Below are 26034 nucleotides of genomic sequence, written 5' to 3' on the forward strand. Positions count from 1 at the left end.
GGAAAAAGAGAATGAATAAGAAAAACACCAATTAAAACAACAAATATGCTGTCTATTAGAAGGAGGAAATTAAAAGCACAGTAGTAGGAGACTGGTATTAACCAAAAGAAAAAATATTATTTGCTCATTGAAACAATAGGGAGGAAGTCAAGAATTATGAAGTCCTATCTATATTTAGACATTTGTATGAAGCTGAATCAAAGTCTTCAATGAAGATTGGATAGCTTTTTTTGTGTGTAGTTTTGGCTAACAAGAACTGGAGAAAAGAGAATTCATTTAAACTAATTAGGGGCTTTTTTTTTTTTTTTTTTTTTTTTGGCAGAGTCTGGTACCTGAGTAAAATGCTGTGGGTTAGAAAATAAATATAAAATGACTGTCATCTTTAAGAAGCTTACAGAATCCAAACATGACTAAAGTGCTTTTCTATAAGAATATTAAATGAGTTGCACTTGGATTATTAATTTGCATCTAGGGTTCAGATATGGATAGTATGTTGAGGGCTCACTTGTAGAAGTGAGTCACTTGGCTAAGAGATCTAGCCAGTGCTCGTCATTCAGCCCTCAGTAAGCTACCGTGTTCTGCTGACCCTAAGGTAATCATATTTTTATTGTCTTACAACATTCTGGATATAATACAATTATAACTAAAACTGTTCTCCTAAACTGAAGTTATTAATCCAGACTTGTAGGTTGATACATTATAGAATTATTATCACCTATTTATCTACTCATTACATATACAGTTGGTAAAAAAAAAAAAACTTATGTTGTATTAGTTAAAATGTTTCCAACTGTAAATAAAAGAAAACTTCAAAAGTTGTAGTAATAAAGAGATGTTATTATTTCTCATGAATAGAAGGCCAGAGGAGGGAAGCCTTCAGGATTAGTGCATTTAGTGAATTCCGCAATGTTACAATGCACCTAAGTTTTTTATTATCTCTACTCTGCTACTGTCTATAGAATTGGTGTCATCCTAATGCTGATTCTACTTGTGATCCAAAAACGGCTGCTGGCAGCAACATGCTTCCTTCCGAAGAAGACTAATTTCCTCTTTTAGAAGCATGAAGCTAAGTTCCCCTCATATCTCATTGACTCCATTGACTTGGCTTACCCATTCTTGACCAAATTCCTGGCTTTGGAGTTGAAATTATCATGATAGGCACAGACAGTCGTGGCATCCAGTGGATATGCTTTGAAGACAGTTTAGAATTAGAGCATTTCCAAATGTCTTTGGACCTATTTGTCTTTATATCAGAATGTTATCAGCGTCCACAGGAAAATTAATGAGGTTGTCAATTGGTCCAGCAGCCACAAGACATGCTTGATGGATATTTGAGAAGCTGGTATAATCTTTTGAGCCAGAGTAGAATTTAGTTAATGATAGACATAGCAAGTTTGAAGTATTTGTATGAAATATTGAAACTAGTAGGAGACATTTTGAAGCTCTTGTTAGTTAGACCTTATTCTGTCTAAATTTTAAATTCTTTAATTTGCCATAGGGGCCATCACATCTGCTCTATGTTCATTTTTTAAATAAAGCTTTGTTTATTTATTTTTATGGCATATTTTAATTAAAGCAATGGCATCCTACTTCAGTCCTCATCTCTCTATTTTAAGATGAAATAAAGTTAAAATTGACTGAAATGATAGCAAGACAAATTCAATATCAATTTTATTTATATCTTCATTTTTTTAAAAAAACCGTATTTTTCATCAGCGATTGTATTAATAATTTAAAAATATTTTTCAATTTATTTTGTCTTTTTTTACATAGATCTTTGTCTTAAAGAACATGTGCTGAATCTCTACCAATTATTGGTTCTTCATATTTCATAAATCTGTTGCTATTACTTTACCAACGGTGTGGGGAAACATTGACTGAACTAGCAATTATGTCCACAAGAAGAAAACAGATCTATAACAGAAATCCTGAGTGACTCACTGTTATGACCAAATGACTTATTTACTTACTTAATTTCCTCCTTTATTCAGCAACACATTGTTGCTAAATGCAGAGTAGGTATCATTTTGAAATGCTTCCCATACAAAACCTTGATGATCCTGCCTGACATCTGCCTGTTAAATGTCTTGGTGAGCCACCATGTCTGCTGATCCTAGGATAATCATATTTTTTAATTGTCTCATAACATTTTGAATATAATAAGATTACAACTGAAATCAGTTTCTTAAACTGAAGTAATTAACCCAGACTTGTAGACAGATACATCATACAATTTTATTTTCATTACCACCTAAGAGGAAAACGAAGACAGATGACTTCCTATTAGCAATAGAAGTCTCCACGAGAGCCCACAGGTTTTTCCTTCTGGGGCAAACCATTGGAACAATCTGGCTTAAGTATCAGAAATAGAGACAATAAGTGACATTTTTCTTGATGGAAAAATATTAATGCTGAGACCTTTCCTAAGACTTAGTTTTCGGAAGAGTCCAATTTGACATTTTCAAAGAAGATGTGAAAGAAGGGAGTGTACTATGAAATCTTGGAGTTTACTGATGACGTAAACAAGTTCCCCTTAATAATCTTTATCTACTTAGGCTCTCATTAATTGGAGGAATAGTTTATTTTATAAAATACTGTATAGCAAATTGGCAAGGATATTTTCATATCATTGAAGGTAAATGACTGTTCATAGGAATGGTACCCAGTATTTAGCATTGTGAATAGCATAGGGCTTCAGATCCAGACTACCTGGGTTAGAATGTCATCTCTGCAGCATATTTGTAACCTTTTGTGCACTGGTAATTACATAACCTTTTGTGCACTGGTGTCAAATTTTGAAAGTCACTCCGGTTACAATGCCATTTTTTTAGATCTCTTGAGTTGCATCCTGGAAAATCAAGAAATTGTTTTATAAATTGTAGATGCATTACACCTACCTGCCCTATATGCAAAACCACTTGCAGATAAGCTTACCCCATTCCTTAAAACCAATAAGCAAGAAGCGAGCCTCAGCTATTCTGATAGGGAAGGGAGTTTCAAGTTCCCAACTCATTGCTGGGGGGATCAGAAGCTAGAAAGCCTTGAAGTCCATGTTTCAAAGATAAGATTTAGGTGTTGAATCTATGAGACTTATAGGGGCTCAAGATTTGGAGGGAAATGCTATGTTATAGTGATAAGTATGTTTGCTATCTGTCCTTCACCCTTCTCACAATTCTCTTTTCTGGATAATTGGCTTTTTTGTTTGTTTTGTTCTTTTTTGATCCCATTTGAGGAGAGGTATGAACGGTAGTGGTGACTCTGTTCAGAGAGGCCGTTTTCAAAGTTTGGAAAAGAACCACATGGACAGATTCAGGTGTCTGGGATCTGCACTGAGAAACAACCGTTTTCACTTTCAACCAACTTCTTTCACTCTTCTTATAACCAGGGGCAGTGGATACACCCACAGGGTTTTCTCCTTTATCCTCTGACCCCTTTCAGTTCCCTGAATGCCTTCCGCTAGACTGTAAGCTGCTCAAAGGCAGCAGCTCTGATTCATTCATCTCTGTAGCCCTAAGATGTAGATAGTACCAGGTACCCAATAGATTTTAGTTAATATTTGCTGAATAAATGAAGTAAAAATGGATGTTTTTTCAGAGCCTCTACATTCCCTTTGTAACATAATTGAAATAGGGTGAATTTTCAGTGGAAAACAAAAAGATTCTATCATACTTATTATGTGACTTTTTTTGTGAGCCAGCTCAGGAACTTCAAAATCACTTATAACAATGTTTCTTTAAAGAAAACGCATTCTGTTTTCCAAAAATATTTTCTTTACAAGTGTTTTGAAATTTGATCTATTTATAAGTTTGGAAACCATATTATTCAATTGATGGGATCCTTGATTAGCTGTAGAAAATGAAATTTACTGACTTTTATTATTTATTTATTTATTTTTCCTTGAGATGGAGTCTCACTCTGCTGCCCAGGCTGGAGTACAATGGTGTGGTCTCGGCTCACTGCAACCTCCGCCTCCTGGGTTCAAGCAATTCTCCTGCCTCAGCCTCCTGAGTAGCTGGGATTATAGTCACCCACCACCACACTCGGCTAATTTTTTGTGTTTTTAGTAGAGACGGGGTTTCACCATGTTAATCAGGCTAGTCTTGAACTACTGACCTCAAGTGATCCGCCGGCCTCTTTGTAATCCCAAAGTGCTGGGATTACAGGCATGAGCCACCCCTACTGACTTTTAAAATACATTTATGAAGTGTTTAATGTTGTGTTAAAAAATCTGGGGGCTCTCGAAATCACCCACCCCCCTCAGATGTTTACATTGTGGAAGGCAATAGAGATATCAAAAGGGAACATTTTCTTGGCCAGTTAGTCAGATGCAATGTAGATTTTATAAACTCACAAGTGAATTATTCACATATTATTTTGCGAAGCCTGGGGCACTTAAAGAGATTTCTGAAAGAAGAAACTGAAAGAATATTGTGGACAGAGTAAAGACTATTATAAGAATAAATCTATTTCATTTCTTATGTCCCATATCTCATCAGTTTCCAAGTGCAAATGATTCTCCTTAATGTAACTTTCACTCTTTTCTTCCTGGACATTCATGCTGCAAATGTTCTAGTTTCCCATGTTTATTGTTGAGGCAGCCTTGGTCAGATCTGCCTTCTTCTATGCCGCACCTTAATCTTCCTCAAGCCCTGCTTACTGTTTCATTATATCATTTTCCTTCTCAGGCATCTTTCATCATTTAGTTACCAACTGATAGAATTAGAAATATTTATCTTTCATTCTTGGGCATCTGAAATCTAGCCTCATAGTTCCCTTTCAACCTTCATTTCTCCAAATAAAAAGCAGCCACTTTCCCTGCCTGAGAGCCTAGTCTACTAATGGCATCTTTTACCCATTTGCCCTTCTCATGCAGTCCCCGTGTGCTGCTTTCATGTTTCCTCCAGTTTTTCTGCTCTGCCCTCACTTACTGTCTCTAGACCTGTTCTTTCACCTCACCAGGGTCTCCAGTCCAGTCGGCCAGTCTTTCTTTCCTGTCTGTCATACTTCTCCTGTTTTCTCTTCGTTTCCTTTTCATGTCAGATTTTATGCTGAGTAACACTGGAAAGTACCCAGCCGGGCCTTAGTATTGCTTGAGAATCTAGCCAGCTCTTTTTTACTCCTCTTTCAAAAGTTTTTCATTCTTGTTTGTACCTCTAACCTCAACATTGCCCACATCACATTTTCAGCAAGGGACTCAGTACCTAATTCACAGTGTAAATAAAAGTCAAAGTATAAAAATTGGTTTAACTTCTCACCTGTAAATCTATATTCTTGTTTCTTGCTGTTATGGGAAAGGTATCTCCCATTGTGAAAGGTTACTCTTGTACCCCTTACTTCTTTCTTTTGGATTGTTATCTATTTATCATTCCATTGTCTTTACCCTTCAATGTTTATGATGTTCACATGCTCAATAACTCTTTAGACCCTGTTTTCCCTCTGAATACTAACATATATGTATCTTCCATTTTTCAACCAGTTTTCATGAGACTTGTCTCTACAATCATCATTCTTCTATCTTCCTTTCATTGCTAATTTATTGCGACGTGGCTGGCTGTCTCAGTGTTTCACTGAAACTGTTCTCTGTAGAGTTACCAGTGACCTTCCAAATCTTAAACTCAAACATTTTTCAAGATTTGCTAATCTGTCAAGCACCGATCCACTGCTGACCACTCCTTGCTGCTTAAAATTTCCTTGGCCCCTTGGACACTCTTAGTTCTCATTTGTCCCTTCTTTCTTCCTTTTGTGGATTTCTCCTCTTCTGCCTGGCTTTTAAAAGTTGGTATTGATTATGGCTCTACCCTCAGCATACTCCTTTTTCTTCACACATTTTCATGGCAACATGCTGTTGAAATGACCATATATATGTCATCAGTGCCCAAGTGCATATTTCCAGTCCAGAAGTCTCTTCTAATATGCCACTTGAATCATTTAACACCTCAGTATCCTCATCCAAACAGATTCCTTCTCCTTTGATTCCTTGTTCTATGAAAGACACTTAGCTACACATCTTCCCAAATCTTGCTCCTGAAAGCCTGACTCCTCTCTCCACACATACTGATCATGTCATTACTCTACAGGGGTTTCTTATTGCCCTTACTATTTAATCAGAGCTCTTGAATATGGCTCATATTTCTGCCATGATCTGTTTCCTGAAAATTCTCCAGCGTCATCCTTTCGACCTGAAGCACTGTGTACTTCACCTGAACTTTGTCTTCAAAAGGCCATTCTTTCTTTAACTCCAGGTGTGTTAAGATCTTCTCCTTCTCCAGAAAATACACCCTAATCCTTTGCTTACTCTTTTCATGTATGTACCCAATTGTGGAAAAATTTGTAGGATTGCTTTTTTTTTTTTTTGTCAGTACTATTACTTCTCCTTGGCAGTTTCACTGTTTTCTGGATAGTGCTTATTCCAGAATCAGGTTGTTAAATATAGTTTTTAATCAGTACTCCAGTATTTCAGTATAACAATTGTCACTATGTTTTACGTGTGATTAGAACATGCAATTGTGCTGGAAGGTTGAATGTTTTAAGATGGTTTTCAGAAAAGCAGTGATTTATTTTAAAGAACTGTCTCAAAACACTTAAATTTACTTGTCTTTTAAGGTACAGAACTGGAGAGAGGGCATTTACTTATCTTTGAAGGTCTGGAGTATGTTACTTATGCAGTCATCATTTCTCATATTATTGAGTGCCTACAGAGTACCAGATACCACACTAGGTGAATGAAACCTAGCACTGCCCTTGTCCTTGTACAACTTTGAGCCTAAAGGAGGAAGACAGACCATAACATATAGACATATCAAAAGCTGAATTGAGAACGGTGGCAGGTGCTGTTGCAACGAAGGTCTGTGAATATATGTGAGATCTGGTCAGAGATGCAAAGTTTCTCAGATGGTATGACCCCAAGGGTTGTTGGATTTTGTTTCTGGCGTTTTCAGCATATGAAAGGAATATCCCAATGGACATTAATGTGGAGTTGTTTATATGCTCCTGATGCAGTAAAGGAATGTATCCTGGATTAAGTGTAGCAGAGGCAAATCAGTAGCATAGATAAGCACCTACTGCATATGAGGCAGGAAGAAGTCTAGTGTTAACGTGAATAAAACAAATGGCAATAAAATTTCACAAAACCATTGTGTTCAAATACATTTGATGTTTTTTGTGTTAATATTTTAATTACAGTGGAAAATTACTGTGGGAAAAATGTTAAATTGTGTATGGGAAAAAGTCATGTTTCTAATATGTCATATAAATGGAGAAAGGTAACAAGTAAAATGTTTGCAACTTAGACAAATCATTAATTATGTAATTATAATTTCACTTCAACAATGATCCTGAGGGATAAGCCACATTTCAGTTTTTTATTTCTACCAACAGACTTATATGTTATTCTCTTTTTTACCTTATTTTTGATTTCTGTGAAAAAAAGAAACTAAATTCTACCTGTTAATGAGGCAGTAGCACTTGTTTTAAGAGATGTTCAGATAGTTCTTTAAAAAGGCAGAATACTGCCATCTGTTGTTCACTAAGTTTTTAGCCTAAGCAAACAAGCCTCAAGTTCAAGTTTAATAGTAATTCTTGATATTTAACAGACAAAAGACCACCCCACATTTATCAACTTTTCTGAATTCATACTTATTTCAGAGATTCTTAGTTATTCCTATCATAGTTAAAAACTCTTGCTCACATCAGAGAAACCAGTTAAGTTCTCTTTGCTTCCTGTTTCTTCCACCAACAAAAATATTAACGCTTTCTATTTGTATAGCAATTTATACTTAACCAAACCTTCTCACATTTGTGTGAGCAGTCATATGAGTAGCTCATTGCCTGACTTTCTTATATGTTTGCCAGCTACATCATCTTTTCTAATTAAGAGAAGGAGAGAGAACCAGCGTGGAACTTAAAGGCAGCTAAGGTTATCTTCTGAAAGATATGGGTGCTTGCTAGAGTAAGTGATTTAATAAGTATGTTCTATTTCCTAAATCATAAAACACTATTGTACAATTGTTAACTTTGAGTTGTTAAGTGAATTCTCTAGTGTCTGGAAAATAATTAGAAAATATAAACAGATTTTTCAACAATTTTTGACTTGTTTGCAGATAGCTTGTAGGGACAGGTATAAGGACAGAGCCCATGTACTCCATCTCATTTGGTGACTTGGAATTATCTTTGAACATCCAAAGAGAAGGAAGTGAAGAATTCCAGTAACTACTGAAGTTTGTTGTGTTTCACATCTCACATGGGACCTACCCACAGACATGTTGGGAAGCAGTTTGATGAAGGGCCCTATCCCTATATGTTTTCCTCCTACTGTACATATATATTATCTTAAGGAAAAAATCCAAATGTAAACTCATACTCCCTGCCAGAAAATTAAAATACACAAACATCTGCTTCCTTAGGATGGCCTTTAGCCAAGGTTCAGCCTACAATGAGTTACTGCAAAATTTTCACATGATTTCATTTTTAAAAAATTTCCCAACCAACTTCAAGTCTAAAATTATAAATGGGTCCTATGAAATATAAACACATATGCAATTTTGTTGTCTCTGAGGTCAGAACCAGTAATGCCCCAAAGATCATTGTATCAAATCCAGCTCATCTTCTAAATTAATTTAGTACATTGACCAAGATACCATTTCCTAGTATCACAGATAGCCTTCCAGAGAAAGAGTTGGAGGCACAGAGTGGCAAATTGTGCTATCGAGATGTAGGAGGAGACAGCTTCCAAAAACTCATCACACGTCTTTTCCCAGCATTGAGGACCAAAGTTGGATGAGAAAAGCCCCAGTGACTATTTCCTTTTTATGTGTCATCTCTTACACTGTTTATTCATCTCTTATCCCAACTCCCTTTCCACCCTGAGAATATTCCTCCCATGCTGTGTTTGCCTCCCAGGGTGCCTCCCAGGATGACTAAATAGAAAGAAGAAAATACTTCCAACAATGGAGCTATGATGCCTGCCTTTAGAATTCTTTTCACATCCTGTGTTATAAATCATTCCAATGCAATCAGCCATATTAACTGAATTCAGGACTTTTGTACAATCACTTTTTAAGAACTTTAATATTGGGACTATTACGAGTATTTTGGAGTAGGGAGTATAATATATCTGACAGCATTTACCTAGAATAAGAAGCAGAAATAGTTGGATTTTTGTTTTTATTGTTTTACTTTGGTTTTCTTGGTAGAGAAATCACATCTCCATGCTATCTTTATTTATAAAGGAACTACTGGCCCAGTTAATGTAGGGGACAAACACCCACGTGCACAACATACATTCCTTTGCACACACAGTCTTTTTCAATAACAGTGTTTAACCAACAATAATGATAATGTTGATGATATATAATATTTATCAAACATATACTTTGGGCCAAGCACTCTACCAAGGCTTTTTATGTTTATGATGTCAATCATCAATTAGACTATATATTGGATATTACTATTAACCCCTTTTTAGAGATGAGACAACAAGAGCTAAAGAAATGAAATGGTCCAGGCGCAGTAGCTCATGCCTGTAATTCCAGCACTTTGGGAGGCTGAGGCGGGTGGATCATGAGGTCAGGAGTTCAAGACCAGCCTGGCCGACGTGGTGAAACTCCATCTCTACTAAAAATAAAAAAAATTAGCTGGGCATGGTGGCACATGCCTGTAATCCTAGCTATTCGGGAGGCTGAGGCAGAATTGTTTGAACCTGGAAGGTGGAGGTTGCAGTGAGCCAAGATCGTGCCACTGCATGCCAGCCTGGGCAACAGGGTGAGATTCCATCTCAAAAAAAAAACAAAAAACGAACATGAATTTATATTTTAAATAAAATAAAAATCTTAGCAGATCTGAAATTTGAACACAAGCAGTCTAACTTCAGGTCTTGCATCCTTAAAGACCCCATGCATTACCTCATATAATAAATATTTGATATGGATGAATGAATAAAAATTTCCTTTTACATCCCAACATTATAAAACTCTGCTTTCCAACTTCCCACACATACAGCCTTATAAACTTACATATGATGAAAATATGTACTTGTACCTTCTTTGCTTCCCAAGTGCTAATTCATAAACCAAGCTTAGCTTTCTATCTCTTGTTCCAGGAATGTTAATGAATAGCTTTAACATAGCAAGTACATTGTGTCTGATTTCAAGCAAAAGAAAATGTTGAGTTTAAAATACTATGGAGGCCTCTTATCAGACATAAGTAGGACCACTACCTGATCGGGGAATTTCAAAAAGTTTCTAAAGCAGAGAATCATAAAAATATGACATAAATTTTATATAATTCTAATAATATATTTTAACCTAATACATAGAGTATTCAGGTTTTTGTACCTCTTTGATGAAGAGCCAAGAATGTTTCTCTCAAGTATGTGTCCACTGAATTGACTGGAGTTTCAAGTCGTCTTTCTTACTTACACCATACCCATATTTCATTGTACGTGATTGCCAGATTCAGTTTCTTTATAGTGGAAACAACTTAGGAACGTAGAAGTATTCTGAATTGAAAATCTTTTAGGTATTCTGTGATTTTCTTTTTGAATCTCTATAGTTGTAGCTCCCCTACCTAATTCAATGGAAATCGTTTCTTAGGACCTCACCCTTATAAAATCTATTTATGTGTGTAAACTTACCTAATTTCATTTTCAAGGAAACAATTCCATTTTATGCAGGTGTCATTTCCTTGCAGATATTTTGTTAGCATATGTAATTTACAATGACAAATATAACAGGCCTTAAGAGATTTGGGAAAAAAGGAAATTGACACTAGGCAAATGCGTAACTCACCTCTACTGGGAGAAGTGTATGGAAATTCCACTAACTAGCCTATTCCTTGTGAGTACTCAGTGTACACTAGGCAATTTACCACAAGAAGGAAACAGCATCAGTGACTCAATAACAGCTTATAAGGTAGCACTTGTGGAAGATTAGCAATTAATAAAATAAGGATTTTTCTAAGTCTATATAGTAATTTAAAAATCTTTTTTTAAAATCTAAAATGCTTAAAGATGCCAAGAAATAATTTTAAAAGCCTTTTCTTTATTTTCCTTTGATGTGTGTGTGTGTGTGTGTGTGTGTGTGTGTGTGTGTGTACATTTTGTAGAGAAATGAAATACCTGCACAACTGGAAGGGATCTTCAAGAGATCCAGCCCAGTTCTCTGATTTCAGAGGAAAAGAGCCTGAGTGCTCTAGTGGATACAGTATTGCCTATAGGAAACCTTGATTTTGGAAATCATCGTAAAACTGAAAATATTTTTAAAGTGGACTAATTTGAGGTATATAGCATTTCTACTAAGTTATCTAGATAATTTCTCAATTCTAATGTTTCAGCATTTGTAACCTATCTTTAAGTTTCATGTAGACTTATGAAGAGAGGCTTTTGGTGCTACTTCTAATTCTTTTCCTCCAGTTAGAATAAATTAATTTTCAAAGCATTTGACATGCCAAATTGTTCACTGAGTCAGAAGACTGGAGAATTATTATATTTTGTGCCTCTGGGAAGGGATATATTCAGCTTATTTAATTAAGTTATCAATTAATCTGCAATTTAAAATATGTAGAAAGCAGAGCTATAACTTGACAAAACTGGTGCTACCGCAAAGGAAATTTACCAAGAATTGGGTGCATTATCTTCATCACCCCTCCCCCTCTAGATAATCTCCCTCATCATTTTAAAGAATAAATTTCTGTTGACCCTACCATTTCTCCAGTCTCTTTCTGATTTTTCCCTTGGACACCTTTACTTTCTTTAAATAAAATTATGTGTATGTGCTTTTTTGTTTTAATTTACCCTTTTCCCATAATTATTTCCTAAGCATTCTTAGATTTTATCTTTTAGAAATTCTCCAATTCTCAATATTTTAGCACAAACTCAAACGCAGCACTGCAGTAAATAATCTGATATATTACTTAATGATATATAATTTTGTATTACATTCTGTTAGTAACGTGGTTACATGGACTTGTTAGCATTTTTTGTAATTTTCAACTTATGGAAATTGAGAAACTTAAATGACTTTTATAATAAAGTGGGCAAATACTTTCTGACCTCCACACGTATTCAAAGATTTCCCTTTTATCATATCAGTACTGCACTGTCAAAATTTTTGCCCCCTAGTAATAAGAATTAAAAGAAATTTTCTGGGCTGGGCGCGGTGGCTCAAGCCTGTAATCCCAGCACTTTGGGAGGCCGAGGCGGGTGCATCACGAGGTCAAGAGATCAAGACCATCCCGGTAAACATGGTGAAAACCCGTCTCTACTAATACAAAAAATTAGCTGGGCATGGTGGCACGTGCCTGTAATCCCAGCTACTCAGGAGGCTGAGGCAGGAGAATTGCCTGAACCCAGGAGGCGGAGGTTGCGGTGAGCCAAGATCGCGCCATTGCTCTCCAGCCTGGGTAACAAGAGCGAAACTCCGTCTCAAAAAAAAAAAAAAAAGAAATTTTCTGCAACTGAATTGATAGATATGAGTCTAATCTAAAAGTATGTATGATACTGATTATACTTGTTGTTGTCTTTTAAACTTCTTATCTATGGCCTCAAATTTTCTGGGCCTTTGTTTTTGATGAGTAAAATAGGCTGTAATATACCAAGGCCATTAATTGTGCAAGTCTAAAGCCAGCGTTAGGTAGGACATCCTGGAAATGGGAAAGTAGACTGGATGTAGATAAAAGAGGAAAATGAAGATGCTTAAAAACAGTACTCAGCTGGGCGCAGTGGCTCATACCTGTAATTCCAGCACTTTGGGAGGCCAAGGTGAGAGGATTGCTTGAGCTCAGGAGTTCAAGACCAGCCTGGGCAAAATAGTGAAACCCCATCGGTACCAAAAATACAAAAAATTAGTCAGGTATGGTGGTGTGAGCCTGTAGTCCCAGCCACTAGAGAGGCTGAGGTGGGAGGATCACTTGAGCTCAGGAGGTTGAGGTTGCAGTGAGCCAAGATCGTGCCAGTACACTTCAGCCTGGGTGACAGATGAGATGCTGTCTCAAAAAAACAAACAAAAAACAAACAAAAAAAAAAACCCCAAAAAACAAAAAACTACATTGAAAAACGGTGGATTTACCAAGAGTATCAGTTATTTTTGGCTTGATATATAAAACCGCACTTTCCTCCACTGTTTATCATACTGAAATTCCACATTTTCTATTTAAAGGTGGCAATCCAAATTTGGTTGCCATTTAAATAGTGTCTAGGGAAATACGCTTGTATTTTCTTAAATGTTAAATATAAATATTTCTATTATAAGGAGAGTCTGTGAAGTAGAATGTTTTATATTGCTTGGTAACTTCTTTTTAAAGGAAAAGATTTGTTTGATCATCTGCACCATAACAAGACTCAGCTGCGGTTTTGTGCTTAGTGTGGCTCGTACTGCACTCAGAGATGGTTTCAGATTGTTAGTTTTAAGACTTTTCTTTAAAGTGGCTTTTATATAAACTTAACATTTAGTATTTATTATCACTATCTAAGATTTCACCAGTTAAATAAAATATTTCTGAGTACCATTGGTATACCTCAATACTAAATTATATTATTTTTTCAAAGTTAATAGGCATGGAAATACCCTCTGTGTGAATCACGCAATTTTTTCTTACTTTGTACATGACTTAAAAAACACTACCAAAAACGGAAACCCCTCTTCCCTAAAATTCCTTAATAGGGACATCCTAGATATATCCAGCCTTTATAGCTTACCTGCTGTTTATTGAAACAGCTGCCAGTCCACCTTTCCATCTTTTGCCATTTCATATGTGGTTAGCTTTGGCAGGTTTGCTGCAAACAAATCTGATTGTTGGCTTTAAATTACATGCCTCATTAAAGCCTTTAGTTATTTGAGCAAAAAAGTGGTAATAAGTTCTTATGTGTGACGTATTTGTTGACTGTGACATAATTTTATTCCCGAATCATAAAAACAATAAAGTGAGGACCTGACTTAATGATAGTAAGATTTTTTTTCCAGTGGGAAAAGTGTTCACTTCAGTTTCTTAGCCAATTTCAGTACGAATAATTTGTCTCTTGGCTTGAATGTTGCCTTTGTTTTCACTTAAAGACCTTTGCTTTGGCAAAATCTACAGCATAGTAGCATCAAAATATATAACGTGCTTATTTCCTAAATTCTTATGTAACTGTGACATTGACTTATAAAGATGAGTTTTCAGTTGTTTCTATTTTAAAGTCACTTTTTAAATTTTTACTATTTTTTTCTGTATATATAAGAAATACATCTATTACTTGAAAGAAAAAATAAAATGTATTATAAAAAAATACACAATTTGATAATTATAAAAAGACTTGCCCTCTTCCCAATAATTTATATAAAACTTGTAATTTTAATGAACATGTTCTACTTTTTCTTCAGATTTGTAGATTTTATGTACTGAGAACATTTTAAAAGAACTTCTTTAGTTATTACTAGACAATAAACTTAATTTCATTGTCAAAAACATTTAAAATTGTATGTCTTGAAAACAGTTTGACTTAAAATTTCAGATTTGTATAGAAACAGTGCAGTGAATTGTTAGTTTATTAGAACAACATGGCTAAGAATAAACATTACTATTTCAGAGAATCACACTGCATGAGATTTTCAGAAGCACAATGATTAGAGATGCACTTTAAAATACTTATTTCTAAAAAGGAATGTTAACTTAGTTCATTGGCATTCTTACGAACATTAAAAAAATGAATAATGATGCCTCTATTTGGAGATGACATGATCTTTATATGTAGCAAACTACAACGATTCCACCAAAAACAAAACAAAACTGTTAGAGCTAACAAATGAATCCAGTAAAGTTACAGGATTGAAAATCAACAGGCAACAGACAACAGACAAAAATCAGTAACATTTTTTATATACAAATAAGCACTTAGCTGAAAAAGAAATAAAAAACACTCCCATTTATAATTGCATAAAAAGTTCTTAGGGATAAATTTAACCAAGGAGGTGAAAGATTTATACATCAAAAATTATAAAACATTGATGAAAAAAATTGAAGATACAAATATATAGAAAAATATTCCCTGTTACTGGATCAGAAGTATTAATATTGTTCAAACATTCATACTACCCAAAGAAATATAGAAAGTTAATGCAGTAACTATCAACTTCCCAATGGCGTCTTCACAGAAATAGAAAAATACAATTCTAAAATTTTTGTGAAACCACAAAAAAACCCAAATAGCCAAAGCAGTACTGAGAGGAAAAAGGTTAAAGGCATTACACTTTCTGATTTAAAACTATATTACAAAGCTATCATAATCAAAATAGTATGCTACTGGCATAACAACAGAAACCTACATCAATAGAACAGAATAGAGAGCCCAGAAGTAAATTTAAACAGACATGGTCAATAATTTTACAAAAGGGTGCTAAGGGGACACAAGGTGGAGAGGGTAATCTCTTTGATACATGGTGCTGAGAAAGCAGGATTTCTATGTGCAAAAGAATGAAATCATATATTTATCTTATACCACACACAAAAATCAACTCAAAATAGATAAAAGACCTAAATGTAACACCTGAAACCATCAAGAGAACTTAAGGGAAAAGCTCTCAAACATTGGCCTTGGCAATGATTTTTTGGATAACACACCAAAATCTCAGGCCGAAAGAGAAAAAATAAATAAATGGGACTACATCAAACTAAATCACTTCTGCACAGGAAGGAAAACACAATCAACAAAATGAAAAGGCAGCCGACAGACTGGGAAAAAAAATTTGTAAAGCATATATCTGATAAGGAATTAATATCTATAAATAACTCTTATAACACAACAGGGGAAAAATAACCTGATTAAAAAGTGGGCAAAGGACATGAACAGACATTTCTCCAAAGAAGACATAAAAGTGGCCAACAGATATGTATGGAAAAGTGTTTAACATCACTAATCATCAGGAAGTGCAAATTAAAATTACTGTAATATATCACTTCATTCCCATTAGGATGGCTATTATCAAAAAGACAAGATATAACAGATGTCGACAAGGGTGTGGAGAAAAGGGAACCCTAGAACACTGCTGTTAGAAAGGTAGATTAGTACAGCCATTATGCAAAACAGTATAACCATTCTTAGGAAAATTGAAAATAGAACTACTGTATGATCCAAATTAGATAAAATCACCACCACATAAAGATATCTGCACTCTCACATTCATTGCATTAATCACAATAGCCAAGATATGGAAACAACATAAGCATCTGTACATGAATGAATGGATAAAGAAAACACGGAATGTATATATACACAATGGAATATCATTCAGCCTTTAAAAAGGAAGGAGATCCTCCCATTTGTCATAACATAGATGGACCTGAAGGACATTATGCTAAGTAAAATAAGCCAGACACTGTAAAACATTGCATGATCTCAATTACATGTAGAATCTTAATTTTTAAAAAACGTCAAATATTCAGAGATAGAGAATAAAACCATGGTTTACTCTGGGCAGAATCAGGGGCAGGGGTAGGAAATGGGGAGATGCAGGTCAAAGGATACAAAGTAGCAGATAAATAGGATGAGTAAATCTAGGAATCTAATGTACATGAGGACTACATTTAACAAAATTATATTGTATTAGAGATTTTTGTTAAAAAGAGATTTCAGCTGTTCTTGTCACAAAAATACTATGTGAAATGTTAGATATGTTAGATAGATATCTGTCTCGCTATAGTAACCATTTGACTATCTGTACATATCACATAACATTATGTTAAAAGCCTCAAGTAGGCAACATACAAATTATTTTTAAAATAAGTAAATAAAATAACATTCTACTTTCTACTTTTAGCTCAGAAAAATAAAATTAACCCTATAGGTACAAATATGACATATGCATGACTACATATCCTACATCTATTAATATTACATTTAAATTTTCATATTGGGCCTGTGAACAGAGAACACGGGCATTATTACTAAATAACGCATTAATTACAGATATATTTAAGAACATAAAATTAAGATTTTCTGGGGTTTTTTTAAAATTTTTTTTCACCATACTGGTTCAGCTCTTGAGGTATGGAATCAAGCTATTTTTGTTTTCAGCCTGACATTTCCACTTTCTACCTGTCTAATTTTGGCAAGTTTATTTGTGTCTAATGAAAGTGAAGGTACTAATAGTACCAATTAATACTTTGTAGACTTGTGGTTAATAAATGTCAACTTTACCATTATTATTATAGTTATTTCTGCAGTTTTGGTGGTAAAAGACATAACTCTTACATATGATAATTTTACAGAGTAATTTACTCATTACTTACAGATATTGCAAAACAAAATATCTTTATGGATGTTAGGTGTTATCATAATTATGATACTTCTCTAATTACGAGAATAGTATGTATTCACTTTTTCTATAACATACTTTTCCAACCCACTGAACAATATTTTCCAGACAATATTTTATGAATCTAACCACATATTTTAAACAAAGATATACAACTTTCTAATACAGTTATAATGAATTTTTTAAAAAACATTTCTTTACTTACATGCATCTTGGGGTTACATTCTTTGGGTGTTGTTGCCAGAGCACTGCTATACCCTTTGTGTTCTTGTTTTTGTATGTTTAATATTTGTAGAAGTATTTCTTTTGACCAGATGTGTATGTTGTTTTGCTGGAGCATCGGATATATACATTTAAAATACAAATTGATATACATGTAAACTAGCAAAATTCCTTGTCAAAAATTTTGGATTGTTTTCCCTCACTACTGATTTACCCAAGCCTTTACTAACGCTTGGTGTTATGAATCTTTTATTGTTTTGCCAATTTCATAAATAAAAGTTGTTTTTATTATATTGATTTGCAATTTAATGATAAGGGACATAAGTGGCTTTAATTTAGTGGTTATTTACATTTTGTTTGAATTGTCTCTTCACTTCCTTTTTCAATTTTGTCCTCTATTGATTTTTTAGAAGCTCTTCATTTGGATATGTTTTATCTTCTCTGTGTGACAAACATTTTCTCACAGACTGTTTTTTTCTTTGCTTATGGTGTATTTTCTTATGCAGAAGTTTATATCTTGATTTAGTGAGATCCATTGAGAATATCCTTGGCAGTTTATGAATTCATATTCTTTTTAAAGGTTTTAATTTCAAGATTATAAAATAGTCCCTCATATTTTTTTTAATCTTACAACTTTATACTTTTTTTTATCTCTTTGGAGTTTATTTCATTTATTTTTATGTATTTTCCTGGCCTCTATATTCTGTGCTGTGGGGACAGAGGAATGACTCTGCTCTGATAGGGAGTTTGGCAGACTATGACAGATGTACCACAGAATCCCAGAACTGAAATTTTTATTCTTACGAACAACAGGAAGAATAGTGTGAACTGGCACACAAATGGATTTGTGTGTGTGTGTCTATCTCTAATAACATTTGTTGAATATCTACTATTAGGAAAACTATTCATTGAATAAACACCAGGCTCAAGTATCACATTAAAATATTACTAAAAATACGATTTTATGGTACATTAATGTTACTTTTGGAATGAAATTCCTAAAGAACATACATGTAAAATGTTGAGTTCTTCATAAGGAGTGATATGACATTTTTTTCCCCAGCTTTCTGAAAGTTTTTGCCTTTTAAAAACTAGCGTTCATCTTTTTAATCTCTTCAAATATGCTTGACCCCTCCCCAAGTTCTAGCATTAAAAAACGTGCCACAAATGCAAAAAAGGATGACAGCTAGGGCACATTTTAGCAGAATTTGAAATAGGTGGTTTAAATTTCACTGTACTGAAATCCTAAAGAACCAGCCCAATTCATTTCTTAGTGAAAAAGTCCAACTTAATGCTTTATGCCTTCAGATTCAGGCCTTTTCTTATCTGATCTCTTCTTGGTTTGTGTCTCAGTCTTCGGGAACCAGTATTACTGTGGATATAGCCGTGATGGGCGAGGCCCATGGCCTCATTACCGACCTCCTGGCAGACCCTTCTCTTCCACCAAATGTGTGCACATCCTTGAGAGCCGTGAGCAACTTGCTCAGCACACAGCTCACCTTCCAGGCCATTCACAAGCCCAGAGTGAATCCCGTCACTTCCCTCAGTGAAAACTATACCTGTTCTGACTCTGAAGAGAGCTCTGAAAAAGACAAGCTTGCTATTCCAAAGGTAGGTAATAATGACATACTCCTTAAAGGGTTAAACCGTTTTTTAAAAAAATGTCTTTTAGGTCTCCTTCCTGTCACCCCAACTCCACCTGCAAATTCGTATCAGTGACTCAGGCAAGATGTGTTGATCATGGTGACAAAAGTAATAAATATTTTAACATAAAGACTCTGTCATTATACTTGATAGTTTTCTATACATAAAAAATTTATCTTTTTATGTTAGTTCTTTTATTTAATCTTTCATGTTACTTGCAAAAAATTTTCTATATGCCAGGCTCTTTTCTAAGATGGTAAGGATATTGCCACAACAAAAAAACCAAAAAGGCAGAAATCCTTGCTCCTTTCTAGTGCAGATTCTGTTTAAAATCCATTGGCTCCTAAAACTGAAGGTTCCTTTACTCTTATTTTCTTGAATGATATACTTCAAAATATTCTCTTGACTTTCCAATACACAACCACGTTTGAACCCAGAACAGTTTTAGTCAATTATAGATTATTTAAAGTAAAAGATGTCCTTAGTGATTTCTATAAATTCATAATTTATATGTAAAAAGGAAATTACACAAATGTATTATTTATATATATATGGTATGAGTATTACAAAAGCCAATTGTAAGAGGATCCTCACCCATTTTAGATCTCAATATAGATTAAAAATAAGGCATATTAAAGGCTAAAAAAATCAAAGTGTCATTGGACTCTGGTATATTCAGCATAGTCACTTATTTAGTAAAGAAGCAGCTGTCCTTTATGAGTTGGTAGTCAGTAACATCTGTGTTTCTGCTGTTGTAAGTCCCTCAGGAATGTGATCTTCATAACTTTATCAATTACATATTTACATAGTTTCTGTCTAATGTGCAATTCCCTGATATAGATATACCTAAGTATAATATGACAGTAAGGAAATGGAGAGAGAGATTAACTGGTTCCTTCAGGTCTCAAATGGAGCGAGAGATTAACTGGTTCCTTCAGGTCTCAAATGGAGAGAGAGATTAACTGGTTCCTTCAGACCTGAGTTCAGTGACAGATTTAAGGCCAGAAAGCTGGTATTTAAGAGTGTTTGACTTTTTCTCTTCCAACTGAATTACCTTCTAAGATGCACATTCAGATCTTTAAGAGATACTGGAAACTATTTAGTATCAGAGCTATTCTTAAATCCCAAGGTGACATAGAATTCACTTCTCAAAATTTTTTACCTTCTTCAGAAGAGCAGAATGTCTTTGTGAACTACACCTGTGCGGTTGGTTTATTAGGAGTGATTAGCCACAAACAAAAGCGGGTTGTGGTTCTGTCTATTATGACTGTTGGTGAAGTTGTAGAAAAAATACCTTCAGTTTAACTTTTTTTTTTTTTTGAAATGGAGTCTCCTCTGTTGCCTAGGCTGGAGTGCAGTGGCGCAACTTCAGCTCACTGCATGTTGGCCAGGCTGGTCTCGAACTCCTGACCTAAAGCAATCCACCCGACTCAGCCTCCCAAAGTACTGGGATTACAGGTGTGAGCCACCACGCCCAGCCCAGTTTAACTTTTAAGGTCTAGACCTGCTTTAGAGTATTGGTGCTCATCCTAGTGATGCCAGACTTTTGCCTCAGTACAGATGATGCTACATATCCTGCTTAGGATATTTGGGAGATGAAATAAGAAGGGGAAAAGTAGGTTGACCAGCAGGGTCTCCTATTAAGAGGAGTTGACACTATTCATATCTCTGATGTCTAAGTTACATTAATCATAAGAGAAGTGGTACGTTTTATGAAAGACTTACATTCTTACACTTAGCTCCTTTCATTTGTAAATGAAGATAATATAGTCAGTATACTTGGGGTGTAGACTATGGTGCATGATATAAATTAATCCATGCCCCCAAACAAGTGACTTTTGAGGAAAAGCTTCTCATAACAAGTAATGTAATAGATACGTAAATCCTGTTGAATAAATATAACTACAAAATTATCTCAGAGGTAATCACATATTTGTATAAGCATTGAAAAAAATACCCCCAAATGTTATTTTTATATGCATTCATTTTATCCAGAGTCTTTTATTAAATTTCTGAGCACCCAAATTTTAGATAGGTGGTATTCAACCAATATAATTGAATCAATTAACTTATCATTAAAAGCTCATTTCCTTCTATGATATTGCATACAAATTAAGAAATATAAAATAAGCTTGGTAATGAAGTTAAGTCTCTCTCCTAGCGCCTGAGAAGGAGTTTGCCCCCTGGCTTGTTGAGACGAGTTTCTTCCACTTGGACCACCACCACCTCAGCCACAGGTCTACCCACCTTGGAGCCTGCACCAGTACGGAGAGACCGCAGCACCAGCATCAAACTGCAGGAAGCACCTTCATCCAGGTGACATATGGCTCTCGCTGGTTTAATGTCTCTTAGAGAAGTTACTTGCCAAAAATGAGTTATAAATTACAGGAGAAGGAAGGCCAACCAATTACATTTGGTTGGAGGTCAGCTTTGAAAATGGAAAGGGTGCGTGGTTTAAATGCAGAGCTGTACAGGGGTTAACATCAGATAATCAGGCTTAACGTCTGTTGTGTGGCCTTAAATATAAGTGGAAAGAATGACCTGAGCTGATCGCTGCCATTGTGACCTTAGATGAGAAAGGTTAAGCCCAGGATAAATGTAGGCTAATTTTATCTACATTGAGATTCATATTGAGACCCTTAAATCAAAAGCATCTAACTTGACATTTGCAATTGATATGAGATGCCCCTAGCCCAGTCCTTAGCCTCCCACAAGACCAGCTGCCTTAGCTTCGGACAAAAGACAAAAGAGCAGATCAAAAGTAGGTCATACTAAGAACACCTAGATATGTTCAAACATTTGATCATTTAAACTTCCCTGAGGATATTAATTCTAATTTTTCAAAGCAACTTAAAAGCTAGCATTATCAAAACTAAAGAAAAGATTATATTAATATCTAAAAAGAATTTTGAAGAAAATAGCCAAGGAAACTGCATTTAGAGGGAGATACTGGGTCCATTTCTATTTAGAATAAAAATATTATACTTATACTTTATTCAAATTCATTATTTGTGAGAACATTTACCATATGATTACAGGTTTTAGAAACACATATACCAGTTTTATCAATGACCTAATGAATGAAAAATATCTACATCTATGTCATATTACATGATAGCAATAACAGAAGTAATTTTCTCCTGATCTTAGCCTGGGATATAAATAAACCAACATACTGAGTCTAATAGAAATATTTCAGATTATAAGAATTTAATGACTGCTGACTTTTCTTGCCTTTTTGATTAAAAATTTTTAATTGGTTTCTTCCACATTAATATTTGTATTCTAATAAACCTATAGAATTGGAAGCAAACTCAAATGCCATTATATATTTTATATGTCAGTATAATTCCACTCCATCCTATTACCGGGACTTTTGTAAAACTTGTAAGCAATACAAGAAGAGATTATGCAGTGTTTCATGAACATTTTCTGAAGTTTGAAACAGAAGTCAATGGTAATATTTTTCTCTAAAAATATTGATCATTGACAATTTCTACAGCAGTAAATACTGATAAATATTAATAGTATTATAGTTAAATATTGCTTAATAAAATTAATTATGTTTTCAGTGTGTATCATTAGAGTGCCTATTTTGCCAATGCACCTTGCTAAATTTCCTTTCATAGTATAGGTAATGCTTCATGATTTCCTTATCACAGAATGACTCTATCAAAAATCTACTCATGTTTTCTCAAATGTCTTCTTTCTTTCTGTTATTCTTTGTTAATTCTAGTCAAATCTTATTTCCCCTCTTTGTTTCTTCTCTTAGTCAGTTAAATGAACTTGAGAGTTTAAATTGAAATCATGACAAGGAAAAAAGTTCCAAGAACTTTTAAGAACTTAACGCCCAAGGATATTGTCATTCTTCTTTGTAAAATGGATATATCCAAATATTTACAATAGAGATAAGGAATATCATATGATCCCATCCATTCTCATTCTCTCATCCTAAAAATACTCATAGGTATCTTGCCTGGGTATATGTTTTCATCACTGCCTAATATATTATCTCATAATCTCACTGTCCTGTGAAAAATTCTGATGTAAAATCTGAAAGCAATATAATTTCTTCATCATTGTGAAGAAAGGAAATTCATTCTGAGTAGAATTTGATCCCTTTAAGGGAAAACCATTTATTAATAAGTGGTACTAGTACCACGACTAAATACAACTAGTTTTGGCTTGATTATAAACCAAAGTTAAAACCCTCCTTTGAGTTTTAGCCCTGAAATTTCTTCCCTTTTAGCCCATTTATTTATTCCTTTCCATATCTGTTCATTTATTGGGTCTCTTTGAGGATGTCATTGATCAAAAGAATAACAAGAATGAGAAATAAAAATTAGAAACACAACTTATATCCCTTTACATATACAATTGGATAATTTACTACTGGGTAATTTTAAATACAGTCTGGTAGAAAGGACACTGGACTGAGAATTTGAAGGGTCTTGGTCTTAGCACTCAGAAATGTATTATGTTGTTAGGAGCAAGTCATTAACCTGCCAGAATCTCTGTACCCAACCACAAGGAGCCATTAGGAAAAAGGGGAACTATGACATAATTGGAAGGGTTAAATTAGATGGAAGAATACAAGTAGGTGCTTACAAAATAGGCTTTAGAGAAATAGCAAAAGCTGAAATAAATCAGACTCTAAATCATTCCAAGTTGACCTTGCAATTGACCCCTGCCTGTGTATCTAGGCAAAAAGAAAGCTGTAACTTTAGCAAAAGAGACTGTTACCTGATCAGACTTTAAGGACTTAGAATGGAGTCATAAGGGGATAATAAGAGCAAAAGACCACCTTTGGGAAGAGGATTGAGATCTTCCATCACAAGCACATACACAATTTTCCTCTGCTGTGCCAGCATGAAGAAACCATGTAAAGGCGTTTCTAAGCTGTTCTCCTTTACAGGATCCAAATTATTTCATATTCATGAAATCTAAACCAGAATCAGGAAATAAGGGCCAACGAAAAGCTGAAAACTATCGTGAGGGTCTCACAAAGCAATATATGAAAGCACCTGTAAACTATAATGCATTGATACAGAATATAATACATTGACTTATTGTTTTATTAATAGTAAAATACAATTAATATTTACTGTATTAATGGGATGTGACTAGGATGTTATTTATCTTGAGTTCATTAAATTCGCATTCATTAAAGATATTCTAACATATTTTGCAAACTTTAAAATGAACACATTTTAAATGTTTTTATTTGAACAATTTACTATTAGCTAGCCTTCATAATATATCTTTCTGAATAATATTAGGCATTGTCTTTTAAAAGTCTACTTAGAAAAGTAAAAGTAATAACCTATTCACTGTATAACGTATTGAGAACTGCAAACATTGAGGCCACAGATACATTACATAATATTTCTTCACAGTAAATCTTTTCAGTTAATCAGTCCAGCAAAATGAATTAAAAGGGACCAACACCACCAGAAAATAGTCAGTGTAGTTCTCTGTTTCAGATTCAAAGTTTCTTTCATTTCATTATTTCCTAAATGCCAAGAACTTGTGAAATACCTAGGAAGTGCTTTCTGAAAAGGATGTCAAACAAATATTTTTGTGCCTCACTTAATTGCATTGTATAATTGCTGAAGGTCATACCACATTTCAAATGTCCTCACATATGGAAAACTGCTGTAAGAAGTAAGTAGAAAAGATTAAGTTTTAAGCTACATTGGTCAATAGTTGAAGAAAAACCTTTCTAAGATGGAAAAAAAAAAAATGAGATAACAAGTGTTAGAGCGTCAAATTGACCTCAACTCAAATTACAGATCTTACCTATTGCCGAATTTACTAGTAATCAAAGGATACAGACAATAGCAAGACACATGCTTAGCTTTCTTTCCTTTGAGATGTCTGTTAGTGCAATTCCCTGAAAGTCCCTTTATTCCACATGTTCTGGTTTGGATTTAGCATGCAGGGTTTTAAGCAATGCATACATAATATTACTTGCACAGAGGGAACCATTTTAGCTCTGGAACCTCTCCAAATTATATCCTCTTAATTATACAGCTTATATGGCAATCTCCATGCATCCATGAGCCCATAATTCTATCAATTTCAGGTTTATTTACAGTAAGCCACCCAGACAGAGGAGGCACATCCTGCTTACATTGCCAATCTAAGATTGGCAAAAGATCAAATTGTCAAATCATATTTGTATAAATTATAGAATGTACCCAGTACCAAATTTACTAGTTCTTGAAAGGACACAGGTGTTAGCAAAACACAGACTAAGCACTTTTCCCTTGGAGCAGTCCAAGATTGTCAATGCAACTTTCTAAATTCCTTTTCTCCCAAATTAGTACGGAGTCTATTTCAGATTCAATATGTAAATTTTGAGCAACACATACAGAGAAATTTTGTCTTGGAATACCTCCAAAATTTATATCCCATTAATTGCATGACTTACATAACATTCTCTAACTCAACCTTCCATGAATCTGTTAATATTCATTCCACATTTATTTACAATAAGCAACCTAGGCAGACCAAGTACATCCTGGTCAAAGCATTTGCTAGATGAAGATTCTCCATTATCTTTCTCCTGGTACATATCATCAACTCCATTATTAGCATGTCCCTTTTAACAAATTCCCTTGAAAAAATATGATAAAGTATTTTTTCAATATGAAAAAATATTCCCTTTTTATAAGGGAATTTGAATGGATCATCACTTTTTTTTCCTAGGTTATCACCAGTAAAGAGAAATCGTAAGCTAAAGATCTGCTGTTAACCATTTCCTTCATAAGGAAATACTGCAAAAAACCCATTATTTTTGAATGATTTTGTGGTCAGTTTTTGAATACAGATGCACCAAAAATAATAGAGTACTGAATTAAGCATTATGACACTTACAGTT

At 34.4% G+C, this 26034-nt stretch overlaps 1 protein-coding gene across 4 annotated transcripts in view; it reads left to right on the top strand.

The window, feature by feature from the left end:
* PDE3A (phosphodiesterase 3A) overlaps positions 1–26034 on the top strand; it is a 320464-nt gene that overhangs the window by 232734 nt on the left and 61696 nt on the right. For all 4 annotated transcript variants that reach the window (XM_012447662.3, XM_064377771.1, XM_012447663.3 and 1 more), the window contains exons 3-4: positions 18861–19118; positions 21313–21467. In XM_012447662.3, the coding sequence (XP_012303085.2) occupies positions 18861–19118; positions 21313–21467 (413 nt within the window). The remainder of the gene's footprint in view (positions 1–18860; positions 19119–21312; positions 21468–26034) is intronic.

The sequence above is a fragment of the Aotus nancymaae genome, unplaced genomic scaffold, assembly GCF_030222135.1.
Source record: "Aotus nancymaae isolate 86718 unplaced genomic scaffold, 86718_ANA_hifiasm-v0.15.2.pri h1tg000016l, whole genome shotgun sequence".
Classification (NCBI taxonomy): Eukaryota; Metazoa; Chordata; class Mammalia; order Primates; family Aotidae; genus Aotus; species Aotus nancymaae.